General features: G+C 34.7%; 2 protein-coding genes and 2 pseudogenes across 3 annotated transcripts; 2 read left to right on the forward strand and 2 right to left on the reverse strand.

Moving 5' to 3' along the window:
* Positions 1-1,007: 1,007 nt before the first annotated feature.
* Positions 1,008-5,837, reverse strand: LOC132178367 (TMV resistance protein N-like; annotated as a pseudogene).
* Positions 5,838-8,222: 2,385 nt separating this feature from the next.
* Positions 8,223-8,863, forward strand: LOC132179572 (metallothionein-like protein type 2). The gene is made up of 3 exons (XM_059592313.2): positions 8,223-8,372; positions 8,459-8,539; positions 8,629-8,863. The coding sequence occupies exons 1-3, from the start codon at positions 8,305-8,307 to the stop codon at positions 8,720-8,722; spliced, it is 243 nt and encodes an 80-aa protein (XP_059448296.1). The 5' UTR covers positions 8,223-8,304; the 3' UTR covers positions 8,723-8,863.
* Positions 8,864-9,216: 353 nt separating this feature from the next.
* Positions 9,217-14,614, reverse strand: LOC132178369 (TMV resistance protein N-like; annotated as a pseudogene).
* Positions 14,615-18,771: 4,157 nt separating this feature from the next.
* On the forward strand, positions 18,772-25,035 carry LOC132179141 (UV radiation resistance-associated protein). 2 transcript variants are annotated; one of them, XM_059591788.2, is made up of 6 exons: positions 18,772-19,167; positions 20,856-21,062; positions 22,825-23,005; positions 23,679-23,827; positions 24,110-24,337; positions 24,706-25,035. In XM_059591788.2, the coding sequence occupies exons 1-6, from the start codon at positions 18,988-18,990 to the stop codon at positions 24,820-24,822; spliced, it is 1,062 nt and encodes a 353-aa protein (XP_059447771.2). In that variant the 5' UTR covers positions 18,772-18,987; the 3' UTR covers positions 24,823-25,035. The 2 variants fall into 2 exon arrangements, with proteins under 2 accessions (XP_059447771.2, XP_059447772.2); XM_059591789.2 differs by having other exon boundaries at positions 19,078-19,167; positions 20,834-21,062.
* The last annotated feature ends 469 nt before the right edge of the window (positions 25,036-25,504 follow it).

Raw genomic sequence — 25,504 nt, forward strand, 5'->3', positions numbered from 1 at the left:
CTTCTCCCTCCGCCGCGTCTCAACCATCTCCACCGCTGGGGTTGCTGATTTTTGGTTTAGGAGATTTTATTCTGCTTTTATTTGCTTGTATTTGTTGTCTCTTTGTATTTCCTTGTATTTTTCTGTTCACTATGTTCATTTTCTAGGCTAGATCCTTGATCTGGCATTTTTTCGTATTTTTGACAGAGATTTTCCTCTCTTTTCTGACTACTGATGGTCGGCTGTATTGTTCTTTTCCGACCACTGATGGTGGTGTCGGCTACCCTTTGGGGTGTTATTCCGTTTATGAAATTTTGCTGTTTATTACAACCTATTTTGGCCGTTTCGGTTCGCTTGATGAGCCGAGTCATTTATTTGACTCATTCCCAACTGTTACTAGGAATTTTTTGTCGTTTTCGTCTTTAGTTTGTTTTGGGTCTACTGTTGGGGAGCTCACTCCTTTTTTGTTTTTAGGATTGTCTCTCATTTTTCCTTTCGGATCAGGAGTGGAAATGATCCTTCCCTATAACTAATTTCTTATTCAATTTAAAAAAAAAAAAAAAAAAAAGAAGTTTTCCTATTCTTTATTTTTTGGTTCTTTCCTTAGAGAAAGTTCTTTCCTCGTGCTTTGTAATGAGTCAACCTTCTATATTTTCTCACTAAAATCTAGAGAGAAAAAACAAGGAATTAATACTCGCTCTTAAAAAAAAAAAGAAGAAAACTAGCATTTTTTTTTTTTTAAAAGATACAACTATTTGAAAGGATGCAAGTATTTGGGAAGGGTGCAATTGTTGGAACCCACTTGAAAAATGGTGAAACCTTTCGAAATGATGCGATTAGAGCACTTAATTCAAATGTCGATGGTAGTTTTTCAAACAAAACATAGTTCTTCTAACAATTGCTCTCTTTCTCTTTCCCCTTTCCCTATCAAGTGAAAAAAAAAAAAAAAAAAAAAACACACACAATTTGCTAATCGCCCGAAAAGCTAAATAAAGCCTACAAACAATGTCCCAACTCCATATTCAAAATCATCTGCAGTAATCTTGAGAGAGCTGCAGCATATCGGTTTCCTCCATGTTTATTATAAAGTTGAAGATATCTACCTCCCGAACTAAGTTTTGATACTGGTGTCTGAAGTTATCTTCACTAACGACGACTCTCATAGACTTGAGTAAAGTTGCAGCTTCATCATCAATAACGACAGCGGCATCCTCCTCATCAATAACATGTGTCCTTTTTCCATATACTAGACAGACCCCCGTCTTTTTAACAATAATCTCAGGTCCAAAATCTACTAACACCTCAACTTCTTCACCGAACTCCAAATCGAACATATTTTTATCAACATTGAATATCCCCAAGTGATCTCCAGGGGGGATTGGGCCACCAATTGTTGTTGGACTAATGGCCTGACAAGTACGATTGTTATGGTTGGGAATCATGATTTGAGTGCAGTATGGAGATACTACCATAACAAGTGATGAACAAACAATGCATGTAACAAATCCTTTAAAACTCCCTTCAGCAGAATCAGCCCACTTGAAGCGTACCCATGACCCCTCATCTTTATAAGTGAACCAATCAGGAATATCATTGCCAGGGAGAAAAATGCTAAATCTACCAATTCCACGCATACACCATTCCTGTACCATCAAGAGCATGGCATATATATATATACATGTTAAAATTAAAGTGCATATTTTGAGAGAGAGAGAGAGAGAGAGAGAGAGAGAGAGAGAGGAAACAAACCTGTAGAAAGCTTTGCTTAAAAGTAGATGTTAGATTTCTGCACCCTTCCATGTGAATAGATAAAACAGGATTCCACAACTGATCCAAACCTTGAATCTCCTCCAATTTGTGGCAATTAGTAAGGCTCAAATTGGCCATTTTTTTGAGCATTGATAGATCTGGCATACTTTCTAGCGCCATGCAGTTTGTTACAACCAGAAACATCAAACCTGTTGGTAAATATGGGATTGATTGAAGCCTTTTGCAACTTGTCAATTTGAGAATTCTAAGGTTCGAAAGACCACCAATGCTTGCTGGTAGGCTACTAAAACTATTGCCTCCGAGATCTAAACACCGAAGAGAATTTATACTTTGAATATTTGCAGGAATTGCGTCATCTGATAAATTGCACTCCCGGAGACATAGGTGTGTTAGTGAGCTTAAGCCTTGTAGCCTAGCAGGCAATAGATTTATTGACTCAGGACTTTGTGGTATTAGACTGTAAAAAAGTGAAGGCAATGTTTCGGATGGTGATCCTTTGCACCCATCTAGAAATAAATGTGTGAGGTTCTTCAGTTTTACTATGGTGAATGGCACTTGTCTTATAGCCGTGCTGTCTGCACGAAGAGTTGTCAAGGATTCCATCTCTCCCAAGTCATCAGCCAAATGGCTAATTTTAGAACAACCGGAAAGAACGAGAATTCCTAGAGACTTCAAGCTTTGTGGAAGAGTTTTAAGGCATTTGCAATCTTTCAAATTTACCGAAACAAGATTACTAAGATCTCCAATAGATTGGTCAACTTCAAACAAACCAGTACAATCTTTGAGTATTAATTTCTCACGATTGGGGAGACTTGAAAAGTTTGGGGTCTTGATTAGATAATGAGAATGACTGAGATTTATAATTTTCATCTTCTTGAACAACTGCCAAACAAATGAAAAAAAGAAACAAAACACACAATTATAGCATAGAACATCAAAACACATTGATTAAAGATTAAGGTTACATTATACCTTGGGATCTTTCCAAACTTGTATGAGATTGCTATATTGCAAGTCAATTGCAACTAGCTCTTTTGGATAAAAATCAACTGGTAGAAATTCTTGAGGGAATCCATGCCAACGGAGCCACCTTAATTCTTTAAAAAGATTCTCACATTCTCCGGTGAGTTGTACATGATCAAGTTGGAGTAATTTCAGCCTACGCATTTTTATAAATGCTATTGTATTGATATTCACCTTACTTGAATTTGAAAAATTTGAAGTAAGTCCTTCAACTGCTTTAGTTCCCTGTAAAAAATCACAAGAGTTGTATAAGAAAAGTGGGGTTATTTTGTCGTTGAGAGTTTATTTATTTTTTAAATACGCTACTAGCCCCTAATTACCCCAACTTTTATACTTACACCACTAAACTGTAAATGTAATATCTACGCACCTCAAAATACCACCACATATCAAATAAGGTACTTGTTAGCAATTGATATCAAAATAGACGAAAAGTAGTCACTTGTGTGGCACGTGACTATTTTTGAATTTAACTTCCTAAAGTGCCCTTAAAATAAAAATAATTACAAGGTATTACATCGTCACAACATATGATTGATATGAGTTAGCATGCATTTGCTTCCATTACAATAAACGTATTTAAACATAACATTGTGTTTTTTCTTTTAGTTTATTTTCACAGATAAAGTTCTCACCTTATGCTTTGTCAATATATCAAATGCCTCCTCATGCAGCCACAATCTACTACGTTTTCTAGGTTTCTTCGGGTCTTCTTCACGAACAATTTCTCTCCCCATGTCTCGAAGCAAATCATGCATTCTAAGTCTATTTCTCTCATCAATTGTAAGAAGATACTGTTGCATGAGGACGCTAATTCCAATATCCGCAAAAAGACCACAACCATCCAATATTTGTATCACATTATTTTTATCCATTCCAATAAAAAAACATGATATATCAAGGAATATATCCTTTTCAATATCATCATTCAGAAGATCAAAGCTTATTCTAAGTTTTTCTTGGATTTAATGCTTAGAAATATTTTTCAATTTTTCCAATGCACTTTGCCATTCTTGCTTGCTGCTAGAGAATAGGGAAGATCCCAAAACTTCAAGAGATAGTGGCAATCCTCCGGTGTAAGCAATAACACTTTTTGTTAAGTCAATATAATCTTCAGGGGGGTTACTATTCCTAAAGGCATGCCAACTAAAGAGTTCAAGAGATTCATAGCTACCCATTTCCTTAGCTGTATATATTTCATCCACTTCAAGCCCCTTTAGCAAATGCTCATCTCTGGTTATTATAATAATTCTCCTTCCCGGACCAAACCAATCACGCCTTCCAGCTATGGCATGCAATTGCTCCTCTTGATCTATATCATCAAGTATAACAAGTACCCTTTTAGTATGAAGTCTTTCTCTTATCATATCGATTCCTCTAACAACACTACTTACACTTATCTTGCTTGTCTTCAAGATATCAGAAATAAGTTGCTTTTGTAAACAAACCTCGCCATTAGGTTCTTTGAAAGTTTCCCTAACATTTGCAAGAAAACTTTTGCATTCAAAACAATGAAAAAATTGGTTATAAATGGCTTTAGCAAGGGTTGTTTTTCCAATTCCACTCATTCCCCAAATTCCTACTTCGCATCGTCAGGTCCACCTAGTAACATTGCAATCGTGTCTTTCACACGTTAAAAAAAAAAAAAAAAAAATGTCTTTCACACGTATATTTAGTCCAACCGGGTAGAGTGCTACAAACAAGTGTGTGTTGTTCAGTTCTCTTAAGATTTCTTCAAGAATTTCCCTAATAAACTTGGCTTCATGCCTGAAAATTATTTTTAGAAGTCAGAGTCAGATTATATAAGCAAGAATTGAAATTGAAATAAAGGTTTCATGACTACATATAAAAAGTTAGAGCATATTAGTTTTGTCTATTATCCCTTATTCACAAACATATATGATATTACCTGGGCTAAGTTTGAAGAAAGACAAAATTTTAGATACCACAAAATTATGTTTAGTATACGTGGGTGCCTTTGCCTCTGGCAACACTAGTTACAACACTATCCTACACTCTAGTCTCATATTAAGAAGATGATGAATAGTTCATATAAAGTGGATGATTTATAAAAATAATCATGAGTGTGTCCCACATTGTCTAGTTATTAAGTAAAATTGGGTTTTATAAGGAATTTTAGGAAGATTCCAAATAGATTAGTCTTTTTGGAGTAATAGTGTAGATGTGGTCAGCACTTTTCCCTATTAAAGCCAAGTTGTCAAGTCATGTGGTACCAGAGCACTACATGACATGGCGTTAGAAGTCATATGCTGAGATAGATCTTTGCAAAAAAAAAATTTTCTTTTTTTTTTTTTAATACAAAAAATTTTCATCCATTTAATTTGAAAATAATGGTTGATATTTGAGAAATTTACTTGATAGTATACTATACAAATTCTAGAGGATCTTTATTCTATATTATTGATGTTATTGTTCATCAAATCTGAAATTCTTAGCATTAAAAAAAAAAATGCAAAATGATTTTCTATACCCGTATCTTAGATGCCACCCGGATAAATTAGCAACTTCAAATAAAGCTCTCCTCCACTTGAGTACTTTGTCTATGTCCAACGAGTAACACTCTTCGTGTTTCGCAAATGCTTTTGCAAAACTACCATTTTGGTGCCGCACATCCGATGGATCAACATCATAGAATATAGGCAGAACCAGTTGCCTCCGAGTTCTTCGGCAATCCATGATCTCTCCAAACACCAACTTGAATCCACGTAATTACTCGAGAAGACAATGACAGAAATTCTTGACCCTTGGATTGCACACAACAGTTCGTATGCAATTTGTTCTCCTTTTGGGAGCTCGCTGGAATCTATGAAGGTGTTGATTCCTGCATCCATCAAAGTGAAATAGAGGTCTCCCGTGAAATTATTGCGCTGGTGTTCACCTATGAAACTCAAGAAGACATCGTAAGTCCATTTAGGATGGGAAGCAGAAGAAGATCTTCTAGAAGAAGAAAAAGAAGATGAAGATGAAGATGTTCCCGCGGCCATGGCCCAAGGAGAGTTGTTGAGAAGTGGAAAATGGCAAAGGAGATGGAGTTTCAAATGCATGGTTGATGCCCATCATATGAGTGCAATTTATTGATCCAACTTCCAAAGTCAACCATCGTTTTTTAAAAAAAAACTCTCTTTACATATATAATTTGGATTAAACCCCTGTGAATGAAGGAAAAAGGTTTTCTCTTTTCTCCATTTTATTTTTTAATTCTTATTATCTTCTTTAGCACGTTAGATTTATTAGTGTTGATGATGTTTTTGGATTTAAATGACAATATCATGGCACTTCGATTGAAACAAAGGTACATGCATGAGAGTAATAAGATTAAAGCGAATATATAGTTGGCTTATTGGTTGTTTTCAGTTGGTTTCTTTGATTGAAACACCAAAATAATTTTTGTTTTTAGATTCATGCTTTGACAACAACGGAAGAACAATGAGATTGGCTTGATAAATCCGATAAAAGAATCTGTCCTTTTTTTTTGGCTAAGAATCTTAACATCTCGTGTGAAATATGCTTAAACGATTCGTTTCATTGTTGAATATCATAACTACATAGGCATGACAAAAAACAAAAAAACCACAATAAACCAAAAACGCAATTTGTTCTCTCTCTCATATAGGTTATGTTTGTTTCAGCGTAAAATGATTTTTGAAAAATGTTTTCCATATTTTCGAGTGTTTGGTGCGACGGAAAATAATAGTCAATAGAAATAATTTTGGTTTGACCGAAAAAGCTTTAATTCCCGAAAAATTGTTGTTATTTTTAAAAACTATAAACTATTTTTCGAGTTTGAGGATCTCATTCGACAAATCTAATCAGGACGTTACCAGAACTTATCGAGATCCGGTCGAGACCACGGCGGGACCCGACTGGTACCCCCCAGGATCCGACCAAGACCCGCCATAATTTCTTTACTTAGCTTATATGCGGTTTATTTTCTTTTATCCTCTTATTTCCTGATCAGGTAATAATTTTTTTTTTCGTTATTTTATTCAAGAATTAAAAACACTGCTTCTAGCTAGTTATCCTTTGTCCAGTTACAACTTTTACTATGAGATTCTATGGAATGGATGTCTTGATACAAGTTTTTGAATTTGTAGGAAAATTGATTTCGAGTTTTGGGGGAGAGTTTGTGTGACCCTAGTGATTAGAGGGTAATGCTTCTTTTAACATCAATTTATTTATGGATAGAGTTTTCCTCTAAACTGGGTTGGAGAAATTTCCTCTAACTTATTTTATAAAAATGACATATGTCATCTACATGTGACATTTTGCATCGGTTGAAGTGACGTGTTTTAAGTGACTCATTATTTTTTTATTTTTTTATTTTTTTAAGTATATAAAATAAGCGTCATAAATCAGCATGAACAAAACTAAAGACCCGAGCCCTAAAATGTCTCAAGAAAGAACAAAAAGTTTTTCAATGCACACATAGGAATTTCTCTGCTTTCATTGTTGATTTAACACCATCCAAACCAAAAGAATTTAAGTAGCAATAAGCAACAATTATTCAATGGCTGTTGAAGAAATAATTCGACAGACTTAACATTTTTAATAGAAAATACAAAAAAAGAAAAGAAAAGAAAAAGCAGACGAAGAGATCCATAAATGTAAAGATAACAATTCATTGAACAGTTAGAACCAAAGCAAACTCCACAATCAGGGGTTAGAAGCCATTTGAGGCCCACCATAAGCATATTGTGCATCCCAGAGTTTTCTTCCCAACTCACAACCTAAAAGGCTAAAAGCAAAAAGAGGTTTTCCGCATACCATTCTTTTTGTGAATGGAAAAGCAGCAAGGAATCTCTTAGCAAGGCCCCTCATTTATTATTTGAATATTTTTAAGATAAGATGGTTTTTGATTTTTGATTAATTTTCTTGATATTTAAAGCAACATGATGAATATATAAAATCATATAATTCCATCTCAAGAGGTAACTCAATAGACCGGAGATCACGCTTCATGAAACGAATACACTAATTCAAATCTCCATTCCCTTTCTCTCCCTTCCCTTGTGCATATATATAAAATCATATAATTCCATTATGGGTTTGCTGAAATGTTGATTTAATATATATATATATATATATATATATATATATATATAATCCTTAAAAATGTGGACTTAATTATTTTAACATTCATTTATCGTCATGTACGTGTGTTGTGCTTAAACTCTCTTAATAATTAAAACTTAACACACTGAATATTTAATTAAAATGAGAATACACTATAAAATTAGGGTTCGAACTCATGAACCCGCTTTGATATATACTATGTTAAATCAATATCTATTCTAAAAATTTAAATTAGTATTATAACAAACGAGATAGATATTATATATTAGTCTAAGATTTACCCACGTGTATGGTGGATACGAGTACTCTAAATTTCTACACTGAACTCCATTATAAATAGCAGCTCAGGACTCCACTTGAAAACTCGTCCAAGAGTTGTGTGTGAATTCAATTCCCAGTTAAAATCTTTTCCTGACCTCAATTATTTCTCTGAAGAAAATGTCTTCCTGCTGCGGTGGAAAGTGTGGCTGTGGCTCTGCCTGCAAGTGCGGGGGCAGCTGCAATGGGTATCTCCTCTAGTTTGCTATATATATATATATATATATAGGGAATATGTTCTCCAATATTTGTTGTAAATTTTATGATTTTGCAGGTGCGGCATGTGCCCTGACCTGAGTTACTCAGAGAAGGCGACGACTGAGACCATTATTGCAGGGGTTGCACCAGTGAAGATGTACGTAAACATGACACATATTACATAATATCAAATCAAATTTTGATGCAAATAAGTTGCAATTTTTTTGACTATGTATGTTATTGCAGCTGCTATGAGGGGTCGTCTGAGATGAGCTTTGGAGCAGAGAACGGCTGCAAGTGTGGATCAAACTGCAGCTGCGACCCATGCAACTGCAAGTGATGACAAAATTTGAAATGAACAAAGCATTTGTGGCTTTTGGAATTATCATATAAATAAAAAGGAATGTATGGACGTTAGATCTATATATTATTGGATCTATATATTATTGCAAATCCATTTCCTTCAATTGTTGCTTTGTTATGGCTTGTTTGAAGATTGAGATTCACAGTAATTAGCTAGCTGCTCAAAATCTTTCTGTAATTTGATTAATTGGTCCGTCGAAAGGCCAACAAACCTAATTATGTGCACAAAAAAAAAAAACATTTGTAGAAAGTAGTACATTCTCATAATATATATATATAAAAAAAATGATAAATTTAATTATTTAATTAATATTTTCACATTGCTGAGACCGAACATTTAGAAAGGATGCTATTAGAGCACTTATTCGAATGTGGATGTTAATTTTTCTTTCAAACATAAGTACTCTAACAAACGCTCTGTCTTTCTCTTTCCCTATAAAGTAAAAAAACACAATTTTCTTGGAAACATTATTATATACGAAAATCTTCAGAGAGTTGCTGCATATAGGTTTCATCCATGTTATTTACAAGGTTGAAGAGATCCATCTGCAAAATTAACAACTCATGCTTGGGTTTGAACTTATCATCACGAATGACTCTTGTAGGCACCATCCCAGCATTATCTTTGGTTGCATCTTTGTCATCACTAATTATAACAACATGAGTGGCATCCTCACTTGATGTAGAGGCATAATCCATCATTTTTCCTTCGACAGCCCTGTCGTATGCTAGACAAACCCCTGTCTTCTTAACAACGATTTCAGGTCCAAAATCTACACCAACTGTTACTTTGTCACCGCCCTCGAAATCCACCCTGCTTTTATGAACATTGCATAGCCACAAGTGGTCTCCCGGGGGGGTTGGGCCACCAATTGTTGTTGGCGTAATGGTTTGAATAGTGTTCTTGGTATGGTTGATAATTGAGATGCGAGTGCTATAGGTAGATAATACCAAAACACTTGATGAATAGACAATGCATGTAGCGAACCCTTTGAAATTCCATTCAACAGAATGAGCACACTCAAAGCTTACCGAAGACCCCTCATCTTTAAACGTGAACCAATCAGGAATATCATTGCCAGGGAGGAAAATTCCAAATCTACCAATTCCACGCATACTCCATTCCTGTACCATCAGGAGCATGGCATGCATGCATACATATAAGCAATATGTTAAAATGAGAAATGATTGATGTCAATATTTTGCCCATATATAATTTTCTCATCTCATCTTACAAATCAACCTTTAGATTTGTAAACTTATGTGGACCCTACATAAGTCAATGATGGATCTCACAAATCTAATGGTTGATTTATTAAATTTGTAAAAAAATATGAGCAAATTATTGATAACAATTATTTGTCTGTTAAAATTAAAGTGCATATTTTGAGAGAGAGAGAGATGAAACAAACCTGTAGGAAGGTTTGCTTAAAAGTAGTTGAGAGATTTCTTCACCCTTCCATGTGAACAGATACAACAGGATTGGACAACTTAACCAAACCTGGAATCTCGACCAAATTGTGGCAATTAATAAGGCTCAAACTGGTCATATTTTTTAACTTTGATAGATCTGGCATACTTTCCAGCGCCATGCAGTTTGTTACAACCAGAAAAATCAAACCTACAGGTAAATCTGGGATTGATTGAAGCCTTTTGCAACATGTCAATTTGAAAGTGCTAATTAAGCCGCGAAAGACCACCAACGCTTGGTGGTAGGCTACTAAAACTGTTGCCTCCTAGATCTAAAGATTGAAGAGAACATAAACTCCCAATATCTGAAGGAATTGCGCCATTTGGTAAATTGCACTCACGGAGACATAACTCTGTTAGTGAGTTCAAGCCTTGTAGCCTAGCCGGCAATAGATTTATTGACGGTATTTGACTGCAAAAGAGCGAAGGCAATGTCTCTGATGGTGATCATTTACACCCACATAGAGATAAATGTTTGAGGTTCTTCAGTTTCACTATGGTGAATGGCACTTGTGTTATAGCAGTGTTGTCTGCACGAAGAGTTGTCAAGGATTCCATCTCTCCCAGGTCGTTAGCCAAATCGTCAATTTTAGAACAACCAAAAAGAATGAGAATTTTCAGAGATGTCAACTTATAGAAACTCCTAGGCAAAGTTTCAAGGTATATGCAATCTTTTAAATTTACCAAGACAAGATTACTAAGATCTCCAATAGATTGGTCGATCTTAAACAAACTAGTACAATCTTTGAGTATTAATTTCTCAAGATTGGGGAGACTTGAAAAGTCCGGGGTTTGAATTAGGTAATAGGAATGACTAAGATTTAAGATTTCCATCTTCTTGAAAACCTGCTAAACAAATGAGAACACACAAAGAAAAAAGAAATTACAAAGCAAAACATTAGAGCCTAAAACATCGAAACTCATTGATTCAAAGATTAAGGTTAATTAATACCTTGGGATCTTCCCAGACTTGTATGAGATTGCTATATCGCAAGTCAATTGCAACTATTTTTTTGGGATAAAAGTCATCTGGCATAAACTCTTGAGGGAATTCGTGCCAACGAAGCCACCTTAACTCTTTAAAAAGATTTTCACTCTCTCCAATGAGTTGCATATGGTCAAGTTGGAGTAATCTCAGTCTGAACATCTTTTTAAATGTCGTTGTACTGATATTCACCTTACTTGAACTTAGAATTTTTGAAGTGAGTCCTTCAATTACTTTTATTCCCTGTATAAGACAAAAGTTGTATAAGAAAAGTGGTTATATTGTAGTCCGTAGTTTTTTTTTTTTTTAATGTAAATAAGTGGAGTGCCCAATGGCCAATACGCTGAGGACCCACTTGGCTCTCATCAAAGGCCCCAATGGGACCTCACCACCCAAAGGCCATATTGCTAGAACCCACTAATTAATAATAGGACTTTTAACAGGCAACGATGCTAGAGAGCTTAAGGACGAGTACTAAGAATTAGACCCATATACGACCAAGGTGAGTGAAACTCACGTAGTCACGTGGCGAAACCTTTTATCAATCTTTTGATACGTCTATTTTATCTATCAAATGTGCATGCTTTATACTTACATGAAATACTTTGTATAAATAACGTGAATTCTACTTTTGTGTAAATGCTCTCACAACATATGATTGAAATGAGTTAGCGTGCATTTGATTTCCTTATAATAAATGTATTTAAACATAACATTATGTTTTTCTTTTAATTTGTTTCCATAGAGAAAGTTCTTATCTTATGATTTGTCAATATATCAAATGCATCCTCATGCAGCCACAATCTACTACGTTTTCCAGGTTCCTTGGGGTATTCTTTGCGAACAATTTCTCTCCCCATGTCTCGAAGCAAATCATGCATCGCAAGCTTGTCTCTCTCGTCAACTGTAAGAAGATACCGCTGAATGAGGACACTAATTCCAATCTCTTCAAAAAGACCACAACCATCCAATATTTGTATGGCATTGTTTTTGTCCATTCCAATAAAGAAGCACGATATATCAAGGAATATATCATTTTCAGTATCATCACTTAGCGCATCAAAGCTTATTCTAAGTTTTTCTTGGATTTGATTTTCAGGAATCTTTTTCAATTTCTCCAACGCACTTTCCCATTCTTGCTTGCTCCTGGAAAATAGGAAAGAACCCAAATAGGAAAGAACCCAAAACTTCAAGAGCTAGTGGCAATCCTCCACTGTGAGCAACGACACTTCTTGATAAGTCAATATAATCTTTAGGGGGGTCACTATTCCTAAAGGAATGTCAACTAAAGAGTTCAAGATATTCACTGTCATTCATTTCTTTAGCTGTATATATTCCATCCACTTCAAGCCCCTTTAGCAAATGCTCATCTCTAGTTGTTATTATAATTCTACTTCCCAGACCAAACCATTCACACCTTCTGGCTATGGCATTCAATTGCGCCTTGTGATCTATATCATCAAGTGTAACAAGTACCCTTTTAGCACGAAGTCTTTCACTTATCATACTGATTCCTCTAGCAACACTACTTACCCTTATCTTGCTTGTCTTCAAGATATCATAAAGAAGTTGCTCTTGTAAACGAATCTCACCACTAGGTTCTTTAGAAGTTTCCCTAACATTTGCAAGAAAACTTTTACATTCAAACCAATGAAAAAAATGGTTATAAATGGCTTTAGCTATGGTGGTTTTTCCCATTCCGCCCATTCCCCAAATTCCTACAATGCGAACATCGTCAACTCCAACACGTAACAATGAAGTGATGTCTTCCACACGTACATCTAGTATAGTCCAACTAGGTAGAGTGTTACGAACAAGTACGTGCTATTTATTTCTCTTGAAATCTCTTCAACAATTTCCCTAATGTACTTGGCTTGATTCCTGAAAATAATTTTTAGAAGTTAGAGTCACATTATACAAGTAAAAAATATTGAAATAAAAGTTTCATGCCTACATATAAAAAGTTAGAGCATATTAGTTTTGGCTAATATCCCTTACTAGCATATATGGTACTACCAGGGCTAAATTTTAGATACCATAGAATTATGTTTAGAGTGTGTTTGACATAGTGATTTTGCTGACAACAAGTGTGATTTAAACCAAATCGCAGAAAACAAATTGTTTGGGATTGCGTAATTAAAAAATTGTGGAAAAAAAAAATCTGCGTTTTCAAATCATGGGTAATAGAGTTCTTTTTTGAAAACACATAATTTTAAAGGCTAAACTGAGAATTTAAAGGTAAAACTACGATTTTACCAAATGCTTAATTGCATTTTTGAAAATCACGTTTTCAAATCGCTATTTTTAAATCGTAAATCTAAACAAACCCTTACTATATGTGAATCTATATCTATATCCAACAAATATTTAACGTCGTTTATGATGTAAACGACACCTCACTTATTATGTCGTTTAAACGTTGAGGTTGTTTAAATAAACGACGTCAACATTTACATCTTATACTTAAACAACATAAACAATTAAACGACGTCAACAATTACGTCGTTTAGGTAAATTCTTGTCATTTGTCATTTAAACGATGTAAATTAAATTGACCAAGCCAGAGTTACACCACCTATGATAAACAACGTGAATGGTGTTTTTATTTTCTGGGGTAGTGACTATTGGATTATATGCTTTTGTAATATCATTATACTCGTCAAATTAACCATGTGAAGATGATTGAGGTGAAAAGTGTTGAGTTGTTAAGCAATTAACTTCTGATATCTATGGTAAAATTTCAATCATTTAATTTAAAAATAATGGTTGATATTTGAGGAATCAGCTGGGTAGAATACCTTACAAATTCTTGAGGATCTTTATTCTATATTATTAATGTTATTGTCCATCAAATATGCATGAACTTCTCAGCAGTAAAATTAAAAATGTAAAATGATTGCCTATACCTTTGTCCATTGTTTCTTAGATGCCATCCAGACAAATTAGCAACTTCAAACATAGCTCTCTTCCACTTGAGGACTTTGACTATCTCCAACGAGTAAAGCTCTTCATGTTTCGCAAATGCTTCTGCAAAACTACCATTTTGGTGTCGCACGTCTGATGGATCGGATCAACATCATAAAATATAGGCAGAACCAGTTGCCTCGCTGTTCTTCGGCACTCCATGATCTTCACAAGTACCTCTAAACACCAACTTGAATCTGCATAATTGTTAGAGAAGACAACGACGGAGATTCTCGACCCTTGGATAGGCTGGATTGGATGCACCAGTTCGGATGCAATTTGTTCTCCTTTTGAGAGCTCGCTAAAATCTATGAAGGTGTTGATTCCAGCATTTATCAAAGCAAAGTAGAGGTAACTCGTGAAATTCTTATTCTGATCATGATCTATATCTCTAAAACTCAAGAATACATTGTATGTCCACCTGAAATGGGAAGCAGAAGATGAAGACATTTACCAAGCGGAGAAAATGGCAAATGATAGAGATGGAGTTTCCAAATTCGTGGCTGATGCCGATCATATGAGTGCAATTTATTGATCCAACTGCCAAAGTCAACCATCGTTTTTTTATATTGTAATATGATGGCACTTCGATTGAAACAAGGGTACATAGATAAGAGTAATAAATAAAATTAAAGCATATAGTTGGCAAACAGTTGAATTATTGGTTTGCTTTCAGTTGGTCTCCTTGGTAGAAACGCTAATATATATATATATAATTCATGCTTTGACAATAATGGAAGAACAATGAGGTTGGACCTATATATTATTGTTAATAAAGACAGCTTCTGTGTTGCAAATCCATTTCGTTCAATTGTAGCTGTTACAAGGCCACTTTGATGCGTGTTCAACTTTATGTACCATTGTTGCTTTGTTATGGCTAGTCTGGAGATTGAGATTCAAAGCAATTAGCTGTCCAAAATTTTTATCTATAGATTGGTTTGGTCCATCAGAAGGCTAACAAGCCTAATCGTGTCTACCTAAAAAAAGCGACTACAAAAACATTATAGGAAAGTAGCGGGAGAAGATCTTGGGAGGAAAGCTCTTCCCAAGCTCTAAGAGAGGGAGAGGTTGATTGCTCACATTCGCTTATAGTATATATATAAAAAAAGAAATTAATACATTTAATCATTTAATTAATATTTTTATAATCTACATATACATATGTATGAGACTGAACAAACAACACGCATAATAGGTTCTAATACCAAGGCTGGATGGGATTTGGAGTGGTGGTGTGGGATGGGACAAGAGCAGTGATAGAGGCGCAGTGCAACTCTTTTGTGGGTGCTCTTGATCCGACGGTAGCTGAGGCTCGAGCAACTTTGATGGCAATCCAACTGTGCAAAGAAGAAGGTTTTACGAAGGTCCATTTCGAAGGAGATGCCTAGACTGTGGTAAATGCAGTGAATTCGAAGGAGGTGGATTGGAGTGGAGCTGGATTATTAATGGAAGATATTCGTTGCGAGACACAGGCATTTAGCTTTGGCGGATGTCATTTGTCAGTAGGGAAGAAAATAATGCAGAACATTTTTTATCCAAATTTGCTATAAGAAATTTTGTGGATCAAAAGTGGCTTTATGAGTTGCCTGATTGTATTAAGGATCTTATTTTGATGGAGCAAGTTGCTCTATCAAGCTGATGATTTAATCAAAACTTACTATTATAATTATTTAATTAATGATTTAACGCTCATTTTAATAGGTGGTACGATATTTTAATTAAAAGTCAATGGTGGGTCATGCCACTATATTGAAGTGCCTTGAGGCCTACCTATTGAAAGGCCTCAAAGGCCACTTACTGGAGAACCTAGGAATTGATGGGCTTCATGACAAAGCTGCCCAAGAAAATTGGGGGGCTACTGCTAAAGGCTTGTGCACTGGCCTATAATCTAAGGCCCAAGGAGCTCTCAAGAGCTCAGAAGTTCTTGAATCTTGAGAGCTTCTTTTAAAACGTTTGTTAAACGTAGGGGTGCAAAGGCGGGCGGTCGCTAACCGCTATAACCGCCAACCGCCTAACCGTCTAACTGCCTAACCGCATTAACCGCTAACCGCCAACCACCTAACCGTCTAACTGCCTAACCGCATTAACCGCTAACCGCCTAACCGCTATAACCGCCTAGCGGTTAGCGGTTAGTGATTATTGGGTCTACTAACCGTAACCGCTAACCGTTAACCGCCTTTTTATATAATATATTTTTATAATTATAATTATAAAAATATTTATACATATAGCATAATCACTTGATCATTAAATCACAATTTTTTAAAAAAATAATTAAATCACAATTTGAGTATTAATATATTATCACTATAATTTATATGATTATATCATATAATCACTTGATCATTAAATCACAATTTTTTTAAAAAAAAAATTAAATCACAATTTGAGTATTAATATATTATCACTATAATTTATATGATTATATCACTTGAGATTGATCATTAAATCATTTGATTATATAATAACAAATTATACATATATAATATGACATAACTCATAAGTATACCAATTCATACTAATACAACAATTAAATATCTAAAGACTTATTTCCAATGTATGTTATAAACTAATTATAAGTCTATATAAGTCTACATTTGTATATGAATAATATAAATGTATAATATCAATACTTAATCATATGATTCAATGACAATTCAAATACTTTATTCAAGACTTCAAATGAATCATATTATTAATGTACAATGATGATATGATTCGTATAATATCAAATTAAGTAATTGACATTGGATTAAACAATGACCAATGTGTTACTTATAAACACAATTTAAGTATTAATGTATTATCATTATAATTTTAGTAATGTATATATTATCACTATAATTGATATGATTATATCACATGATGACTTGATCATTAAATCATATGATTATATAATAATAAATAATACATATATAATATGACATAACTCATAAGTCATAAGTCTACAAGTTAATCATATGATTCATGTACAATGATAATCACAATTGATTCAATTGAATTAAACAATATATTACTTATAACTACAAGTCTACAATTTAATTAAAACATTATTAGATACTTTAGGAAATTAGGATTTAGGAGTTTGAACATTACCATTTACTATTAGATATTAAGTTCCTAAGCGGGCGGAAGGCATAGTAAAAATAGTGAAATTCCTCATAAAACGTTTGATGGACCAATACAATAAGTTTAATGCTAGTGAGTCGTCTACCATTCAGGCAAATGTAGGAAGTTCAAGTGATAATTTGAATGTTGGTTGTGATGTCTTGGAAGATAGCGACTACCAATTTAGGAAGATGTTTTCCCAACACGTTGAGGAAGATGATGATTTGGCATATAAGTCGGAGTTTGATCAGTATTCATTGGATGGGTGTGAAAAAACAATAAAAGATTTTGATATTTTAGGTCGGTGGAAGGTTAATGCGTCCAAATACCCTATCCTCGCAGAGATAGCTCGTGATGTATTTGTCATTCCTATTTCCACTGTTGCTTCTGAATCCGCATTTAGCACAGGTGGACGTGTATTTGATTGCTTTAGGAGTTCATTGTCTCCACTTACCGCTGAAGCCTTGATTTGCACACACGACTAGATAAAGAACCGCCTAAACGATGCCGAGTTGGAGGAGTTTTTGGCAGAATTTGATGAGCTAGGTAAATGTTTATAAATTAGTTATTTGCAACTTCATTTAGTTTTCATTATTTATTAATTTATTCTAATTATTTATTCATAAATGTGACTCAACCTTCAAGTTCAAGTGCTGCTTCATCTTTTGCCTAGAGGTTTATTAGTAACGAAAGTTATTATTTTTTGAATTGTCATAGTATTTTAATTACAATACAATTATATTAAGCACGTTTTGATATGTGTACATGCTTGTGCCTTAATATTATTATGTTTAATATTATAATTTTTCTTCTTTTGATGTCCACAGGATTTGCTAGAGGACCAAATGAGAAGATTGATGAAGTTTTAATGTTTTATTTGTATCATTTAATGTTTTATTTGAACTTATTTTATATGCTTTATGTTGAACTTTTTTTATATACTTTTTTATATGTTGTGACAGTTGTCTGAATTCTGAACTTTTTTTTGTATGTTGTGTTGAATTTTTATTTTTTTTTTTAAAAAAAGTTAACCGGTTATGATTTAATATTTAAGGAAATTTTTTTAAAGTACAAGTAAATGTAAATTTTGGGTCAAATATTTTGGATTTTTCAATATGAGCTCTTTTTATAGCAATTAGGCCCAAGAAGATATTAAAAATACAAGAAAAAAAAAATGAGGGTAAAAAAAAGCTCAAAAAGCCCTAAAGAAAGCCAAAAAAAAGAAAGCTCAATTTTAAAAAAAAGGGTTAGCGGGCGGTTATTTATTTCGCTAACCACTAACCGGCGGTTAACCGCTAACCGTTAACCGCCTAGCGGTTAGTGAAATTTACTAACCGCTAAGGCGGTTACGGTTAGCGGTTATTGCCACTAACCGTTAACCGTAACCGCCTTTGCACCCCTAATTAAACGAGCCCGCTTTTCAGGCTTCTTTTGATAATGACATCAATGCCCTCAAGACCAACAGCCACCTGTCATTGTCTCTTCAGCGTTTACCCACCAAATGGTCAATCTGTTTCTTCTTCCTCGCTTTCTCCAAACAATTCCTTTCCAAATTTTGCGAGAAAATTTATAAAATAACATTTTCTCGAGAAAATCAAAGCCAAACCAATGGTTCTCTGATCTCAGAACCCTAACTGGTCACTTGAGGACGATGAGGCCGACCCTCCCTGATCACTTCCTGAGCTCTAACGCCATCTTTTCCTCTCCAATTCTTGATGGAACGAGACTCTGCTCTCCATTCGGAGCCGGAGAAAAGCGATCCGGAGAACCTGAAGGTGATCGAGTGGGAAGACTTCGAGGAAGAGCTTGCGAGGTTGTGGAGCCTGTCTGCTGCGCTGGCAGAAGCTAAAGAAAAGAAACAAAGTCTCCAACAAAGGCTTGAGGCCGTGATTCAGGTAGGGTTTTAGTGGATGCAGAGGGATTAGTCGTTTTTTTATTAGGTTTTTGGGGGTAATTGAACATTTGTGCTCTTTTTGTTGCCGAGAAAATGTAGAAAACAGAAAATGAAAGATAAGTTTGAGTGTTCTTTAACGTAGTTAGGGTCTCGTGAAGCTTGGAATTTCTCCGAGTATTTGAAGGAAGAGGAATAAAGCAAATCTTCCCTTCTGGATTGATTTTCAAGCGCCGAAATCACAAATACTTATGCCATTGGTTGAATGAAAGCTTGAATTTATTCTCCAATTAGGGAGTTTTGAATTTAGGAATTACTAACTTGATTCATTCTGCTGTAGAAAAAAAGGTATAAAAGTTGTGAGCTGTTAAAGGAATTCGCCATGTTTGAGCTGTTAAAAAGGAAAATTCAAGATATTGCGTTATATGCAGCACATTACTTGTACGAGGGTCTATTTAGTGGTGGTTTTGACGTTTTAAATATACGGAGTCTCAAACAATGTGACAACCTGCTAGTAGGATTCCATAGATTATATATTGGTAGTATTTGATTATGGTATGCAGGGAAAATGCAGTAGAGGAAGGGAAAGGTAAATGGAGTATCTTTAAAGAAATATTTCTTTTGAACAAGATCTTGAATACATTTTCCATGTTGCATCCCATAGATTCCCCAATAAAAAAAAAATGGTTGTATTTTTTAAGGTTTTGAATCATATGCTTCATTTGGTTGCTTTGAAGCTCAGGGAAGAACAAATATAGTGATAACAAGTTAACAGCAATATTTCTGGTGTTCTGTAATTGTTTGGTTTGCCAGTGCAAAATATTACACAGACAACACACACTTCTATATATGTATGCACGTGTATAATGGTTATATTGATTCATTTAGTTGTCTAGATTGTTGCACCCTGAAATTGGTTGCTGATTCATCGTAGGAAAAGAACATAGAATAAAGTATCATTGTATTTGTTTTGTTGTTTTGTTTTCTGCGAAAAATAATAAAAAGGAGGAAAAGCTCTTTTCAACTGAGACTAGTACTTAGTTGAATCTGGTTCATTTGAAACAAATACTTTGCTTGCTTGGGTCCCTTTCCTGTATTTTTACATGCACTGGATTTAGAATCTTAATTGAATTTTGTTTTTCCTCTGTTTCTTGGAAATGTAACAAAGCATTAAGGTTCATGTTGTATGTTCCATTTAGTTATTCTGTCTCTTAATTTGAACAACTAACCTTTGTCAAATTTTAGAATAGCTTTTGCCTCACCTTTGTTTGCTTCTATTCATTAATTTTAGAGAAGTGGGAAAGATGACTTAATTGAGCCTGTATAATATGTGAAGATCACATAATGAGTTGTTCAGTATTTGCCCCCAATGTTTCTTAGTAATTTATTGCAAACAAGAAAATATACAAGCCATCAAGTTTGTATTTGACACCTTACAGGAACTATGTCTTTATAGCCCGCAAAGTTGCAGGCCACAACATTGGAAAAAGGTCTAAATCCATCAATTTTTTTTGTTTTCATGGGCATTAATTGATTAGCCTGTAAAGTAGCACCTACATGAACTATGTCTTTATAGGTCTCAAAGTGGCAGGCCACAACATTGGAAAAAGGTCTAAATTTCATCAAATCTTTTTGTTTTCATGGCCTTAATTGATTAGCCCGCGGATTAGCGGGCCACAACGTTATGGGCAGGTTAATGCTGAGTCATTGAATCTATTGAATGAGCTTGACGAGATGCGTGAGAAACTGGAGGCTAAAAAGAAGGTGATGGAAAGGATGTCTATGTGTTCTAAGCTTGCAAAGGAGGATGCTAAAAAGCAACAGGAACAGCTTAGCGTTGAAGTTAGGTCGCTATTGCTAGCTGGGACAGCGCTTTCTGTAGCAAGGAAGCGATTGCAGGTAATTTTTATTCGTACTTGTTAAGATACCAAATATTAATTGGATTTTCATTAAGATTAGAAGAAAAGCTGGAAATTTTGTAGTTTTTAGTCACATAAAGTTGTGAACACTCTGCTTGTATTTACTGATCAACAGTGTCTTGAAAATGAGCTTGAAATAATTCGTGGTAAACAATGTGTATCGGTTGATACATCTGCTATGAAGTCGGTGAGATATTAACATGTGGGATAGTGAGGGAAAACATCTCTCTGAGTTCAAAGTTTGTTAGCCAAAATGTATAGTGACCTCCTGAAATGACTCTTGGTTCCTGTTAAAGCAACATTGACACCCGATATCATGATTTTGAAACTACTAGAATTGGAAATTAATGGCCTGTTTGGTAAAGTTTATGCGCTTCTTTCATTGAGGGACAGAAGTGGCCAGTGGGGGACTATGCACAAGGCTGTGGCTCTTTCGGCGCGAGGAAAAGGCGTTTTAGGGTCTAGCCTTGGTTAAGGCAAGGTGCTATGGGGGTGTCATCTTATGGGGTTTTCCTTGGCTGTGTTTCTGTTTGGCTGGTACGTTCAGATGGTGGTTCCTGCCTTGGGCTTTTGGGGGTGATTTGGATCTTGTTGTGGTGTTCATTCTGTTTTGGGGTTCTCTCTCCTGTCACAAGAGGGTGTTTGAGGGGTGATGTGGGGTGTTTTCTTGTGGGAGTCATTTTGTTTTGTGGGTCTTAAGGATGGTGGAGAAGTGTGTGGGGGTTCTCGATTGTTGTTACTTTCGTTTATGGGTTTCTACGGCTGGCTTTGGCCGGGGTTTTCCTCCTCTTTTTGCTCTTTTGTTTGGTGGTCCTTTTGTATACTTACTGTGTACTTTAGGGGTGCCTTACACTTTCAATAAATTTCTTATTACTTATCAATTAATGTTTGGTTGTACCATGAAACCAGTTGTCTGCTATATGTTAATTTTCAAATTTTTCATAAATAAAAAAACCGTAGATTTCTATAAATATGATATAGTCTTAGAGGGAGAGTGCCATACTCTCTCTCTCTCTCTCTCTCTCTCTCTCTCAATGATAAATTTATTCCTTGTTTCTTCATGTTCTTTTATGTCTACCCACTCAGAACACATTTTAGAGGATGGCTGCTTCTGTACATATTCATCCTTTACAAATCAAATACTGAGGCTTAGTGCCATTCTTTATCTTATTAATGTTGGTTTCTTGAAGCTTGGGGTTTGCAGTCTGAGAGACTGGCTTGGTTACAATACACGTGCATTATGCAATAGATAATTTGCTGTACTTTCAGTAAATGCACTATGATTGTTGTTTTACATATGATACCGTTTTATTGTTTAACTGCTATCTTTCTAGGCACTCTTCTTTTAGGTTTTAATTCTACATGGGATGCCTGCATTGTCAAAGTTTCTGTTTGTTATTTCTGCACTTGTAAATCATTAGATCTCTTTTGGGTTGCACTAGGTATGCACTACACAATTTGCTTCATCTGTTAGTTATTATTATATTTTTTTTCATGAACAATAAGTGGTTTTAATTCAATATATGGCCCCTACTGTAGATTATTCATTTTCTTTTTTAGTTGTAAATCTTGTACATTTGTTCTTTAATTATTATTATTTTTTTTAATCTGTTACAAAGATTACTATCATTGCAAGTCTATTTTTTTTTATGCTATCAGCTATTTTCCCTGCGGGCGGATGGTTACTGGTATTTTAAATTTGCATTGGTGTACCAGAAACGCTGATCATGTTTATATTGCAGGATTCAAATAGGTTACTTGCTGGAGAGAAGGGTTATGTTAGTCTCAGAAATATGCAGAAGAGGCTAAGAATGAGGCAACAATATATGATATCTCAAGTTTCATTGCTCTATCCTGTAAAGATCTCAGTTGGACCTGCACAGGAACAAGAACTTGAGTTGTTTCCTAGCAGTAGTAAATCAGGTATATTCTAGTGTTTTGAAACTTGCAACTAATTGTATTTCATTCACATTGCATGAAATGAACTTTATGAAAGCAAGAGCTTAGATAGCCAAAGAAACTAATGTCTCAAGATTACTACAACTCATCCTGTGTTGACAATATTGTTATATGCTGGTATTTGTTCACGTTCCTGATCTATTGGAGATCATATGGATAATTCTAGATTTCTAGCACTCACTTTTAACAGCTTATCTTTTAAGTTTTTCTTTCATGGGCTATTTTTTTTTTTTTTTGGTTTATATGCTCTTTTTAAAAGGGTTGTTTATGGTTTTTCAGGGGTACAGCCAAATCCAAGAGAGATCTTAAAAATAAATAAATAAATATATAAATAAAACACATTGGACCCTCAGGCCTCAAAGAGACGCCAATTCCTTTCACTTTATACTTTTGATAGTTTTGTAGTGGTGACACCTTGTAAATGTCTGTGTATCCATTATAAATTCTGTACTTTTAGTTGACTGGATATGCATTCTGATTTGTATGCTTCAATTTTTATTTCATATTTAGGATGCCATGTGAACAGGTGACATAGTTTAGCTGTTATGACTTGCAACTTTTTCATAATGTTTGTTGCCTCTGAACTTTTGTGCTAGATTCTGGTTTCGTTCTTAATTTCTTCTGTTTGTACTACCAGGGAGTTCTGCTGGATCAATACCTGCTAATCAAGGATCCTTAACAATCTTAGGTCTGCATTTGACTCTGCTTCCTTTTAAGAAGATGAGTTTTTTCAGTGATAAGAGGGAGGTCCAGAGATCTGCAACTGCCCTGGGATATGTCGCACATGTCTGTTCTTTCTCTTTTCTTGACAGTAACATAACATTATCACCTAGTACATTCGTGGATCATCTACAATCCATTCCTGTATCTGATGAATCTCTGCATCCATTTGGTTTGGACTTAGTATATTGATAATTCACTTTAATTTATCGTAAAAGCAACTAATATTGTTTATTATGTTATAACATATGAGTGCATTTTAGGCAGCAGCTTTTTTCTTAACTTGTTGAAGCCTGGTTGCTGAACCAATATATTGAAATGTACTTTATCATCCTGATTTTCTTGCAGGCTGCTTCTCTTATAGCTTCCTACTTAAAAGTTCCACTGCGTTACCCTTTGCACTTGGGTGATTCTCATTCATTTATTATTGACTGTGCACCTTCAATAGAGCCCACATCATCAGATCCATCATCAAGTACAGAGCTTTTAACGAGTATGAAGCACGTGGAGTTTCCTCTGTTTTTAGAAGGTCAAGACATAACGAGAGCTGCTTATGCTGTATTCTTGTTAAATAAGGTGTGCTTCCTTCAATATGTCATCTTTGGGCTCTATTACTTATAGCACATTTAGTAAAATCAGGTTGTTTGGACTTTAGTCTTTATGGGAATTCTTCTAGGAATGATTTGTGGGAATTCTTCAATAGATAGGCCCAGTTTATATTGGCATATGTTTTTCCTGTTTTCACTTAGCAAGACTTATTTGGAAGGTAATTCTTGTTACTGTGGCTTATTTACATCATAAACTTTTTTTCTTTCTCTTTGATGAAAACATTATCGTTTTCTTTTTCCTTTTAGTTTACTTTTGCATAAATCGTATTTGTTGTTTTGACTACTGATTTAATTCTGGATGATCTGATTTTTTTTTTGTTTTTCCTGTGGTTGTAGGATTTAGAGCAGCTTTTGAATTTCATTGGTGTAAGGAGTTTAGGACCACGCCATCTATTGGCTAATTTGAAGGAGCTTGTAAGAACTATCCAGTCTTCTGAGTATAAAGATACGTGATTCAATGTTCTTATTAGTACTGTAAGTTTAGCTTCTCTGTAAATGGATTAATTATATTCTTTCTTGGGTGCAATTTTTTGATGGAGCACCTTCATGTAGCTTTGTCGGTTATTACAGTTGTTGAAGCAAATTGTGCTTAATGCAAATTCTTTCTTCGAGTCTAACCCGTAAGAATTTGATTCAAAAGTATTAACTCCCAAAATATCTCCTTTATTGGTTAGAGATTTCCATGCTTTGTTTTTTTCGAAGATAAATGTTTCTTTGCATTCTCGCATCTACATCAATGCAGACTTGGCATGTTGGAGTGTATTTTTTTTTTTTTTTTCAAGTTAATGGTGGATGTGGAACATGCAACTCAGTGAAAATGTACGTGAGATGGATGCTAGAACGCAAAAAAAACATTTATCAAAAACACAAAGCAGCAACCGCCCTCCCTCCGAACGTTGTTTCGTACTTGAGGTGGTGCCATTGCCGTCTACTCTTAAATTCTTCACATAACTAAAATTTGTAAGATTTACACTTTCGATACTCACTTTTTTTACAGGCTTTGCGTGTCAGTTTGATCCAATTATAGCAGTTTTTTTTTTAAAAAAATAAATAAATAATAATAATAATAAATAAATAAATTTTTAAAAAAAATTATTTATACATTTTCTTTTGTTCTTTAGACAAATAAAAGGGC

The sequence above is a fragment of the Corylus avellana genome, chromosome 4, assembly GCF_965113065.1.
Source record: "Corylus avellana chromosome 4, dhCorAvel1.hap1.2, whole genome shotgun sequence".
NCBI lineage: Eukaryota > Viridiplantae > Streptophyta > Magnoliopsida > Fagales > Betulaceae > Corylus > Corylus avellana.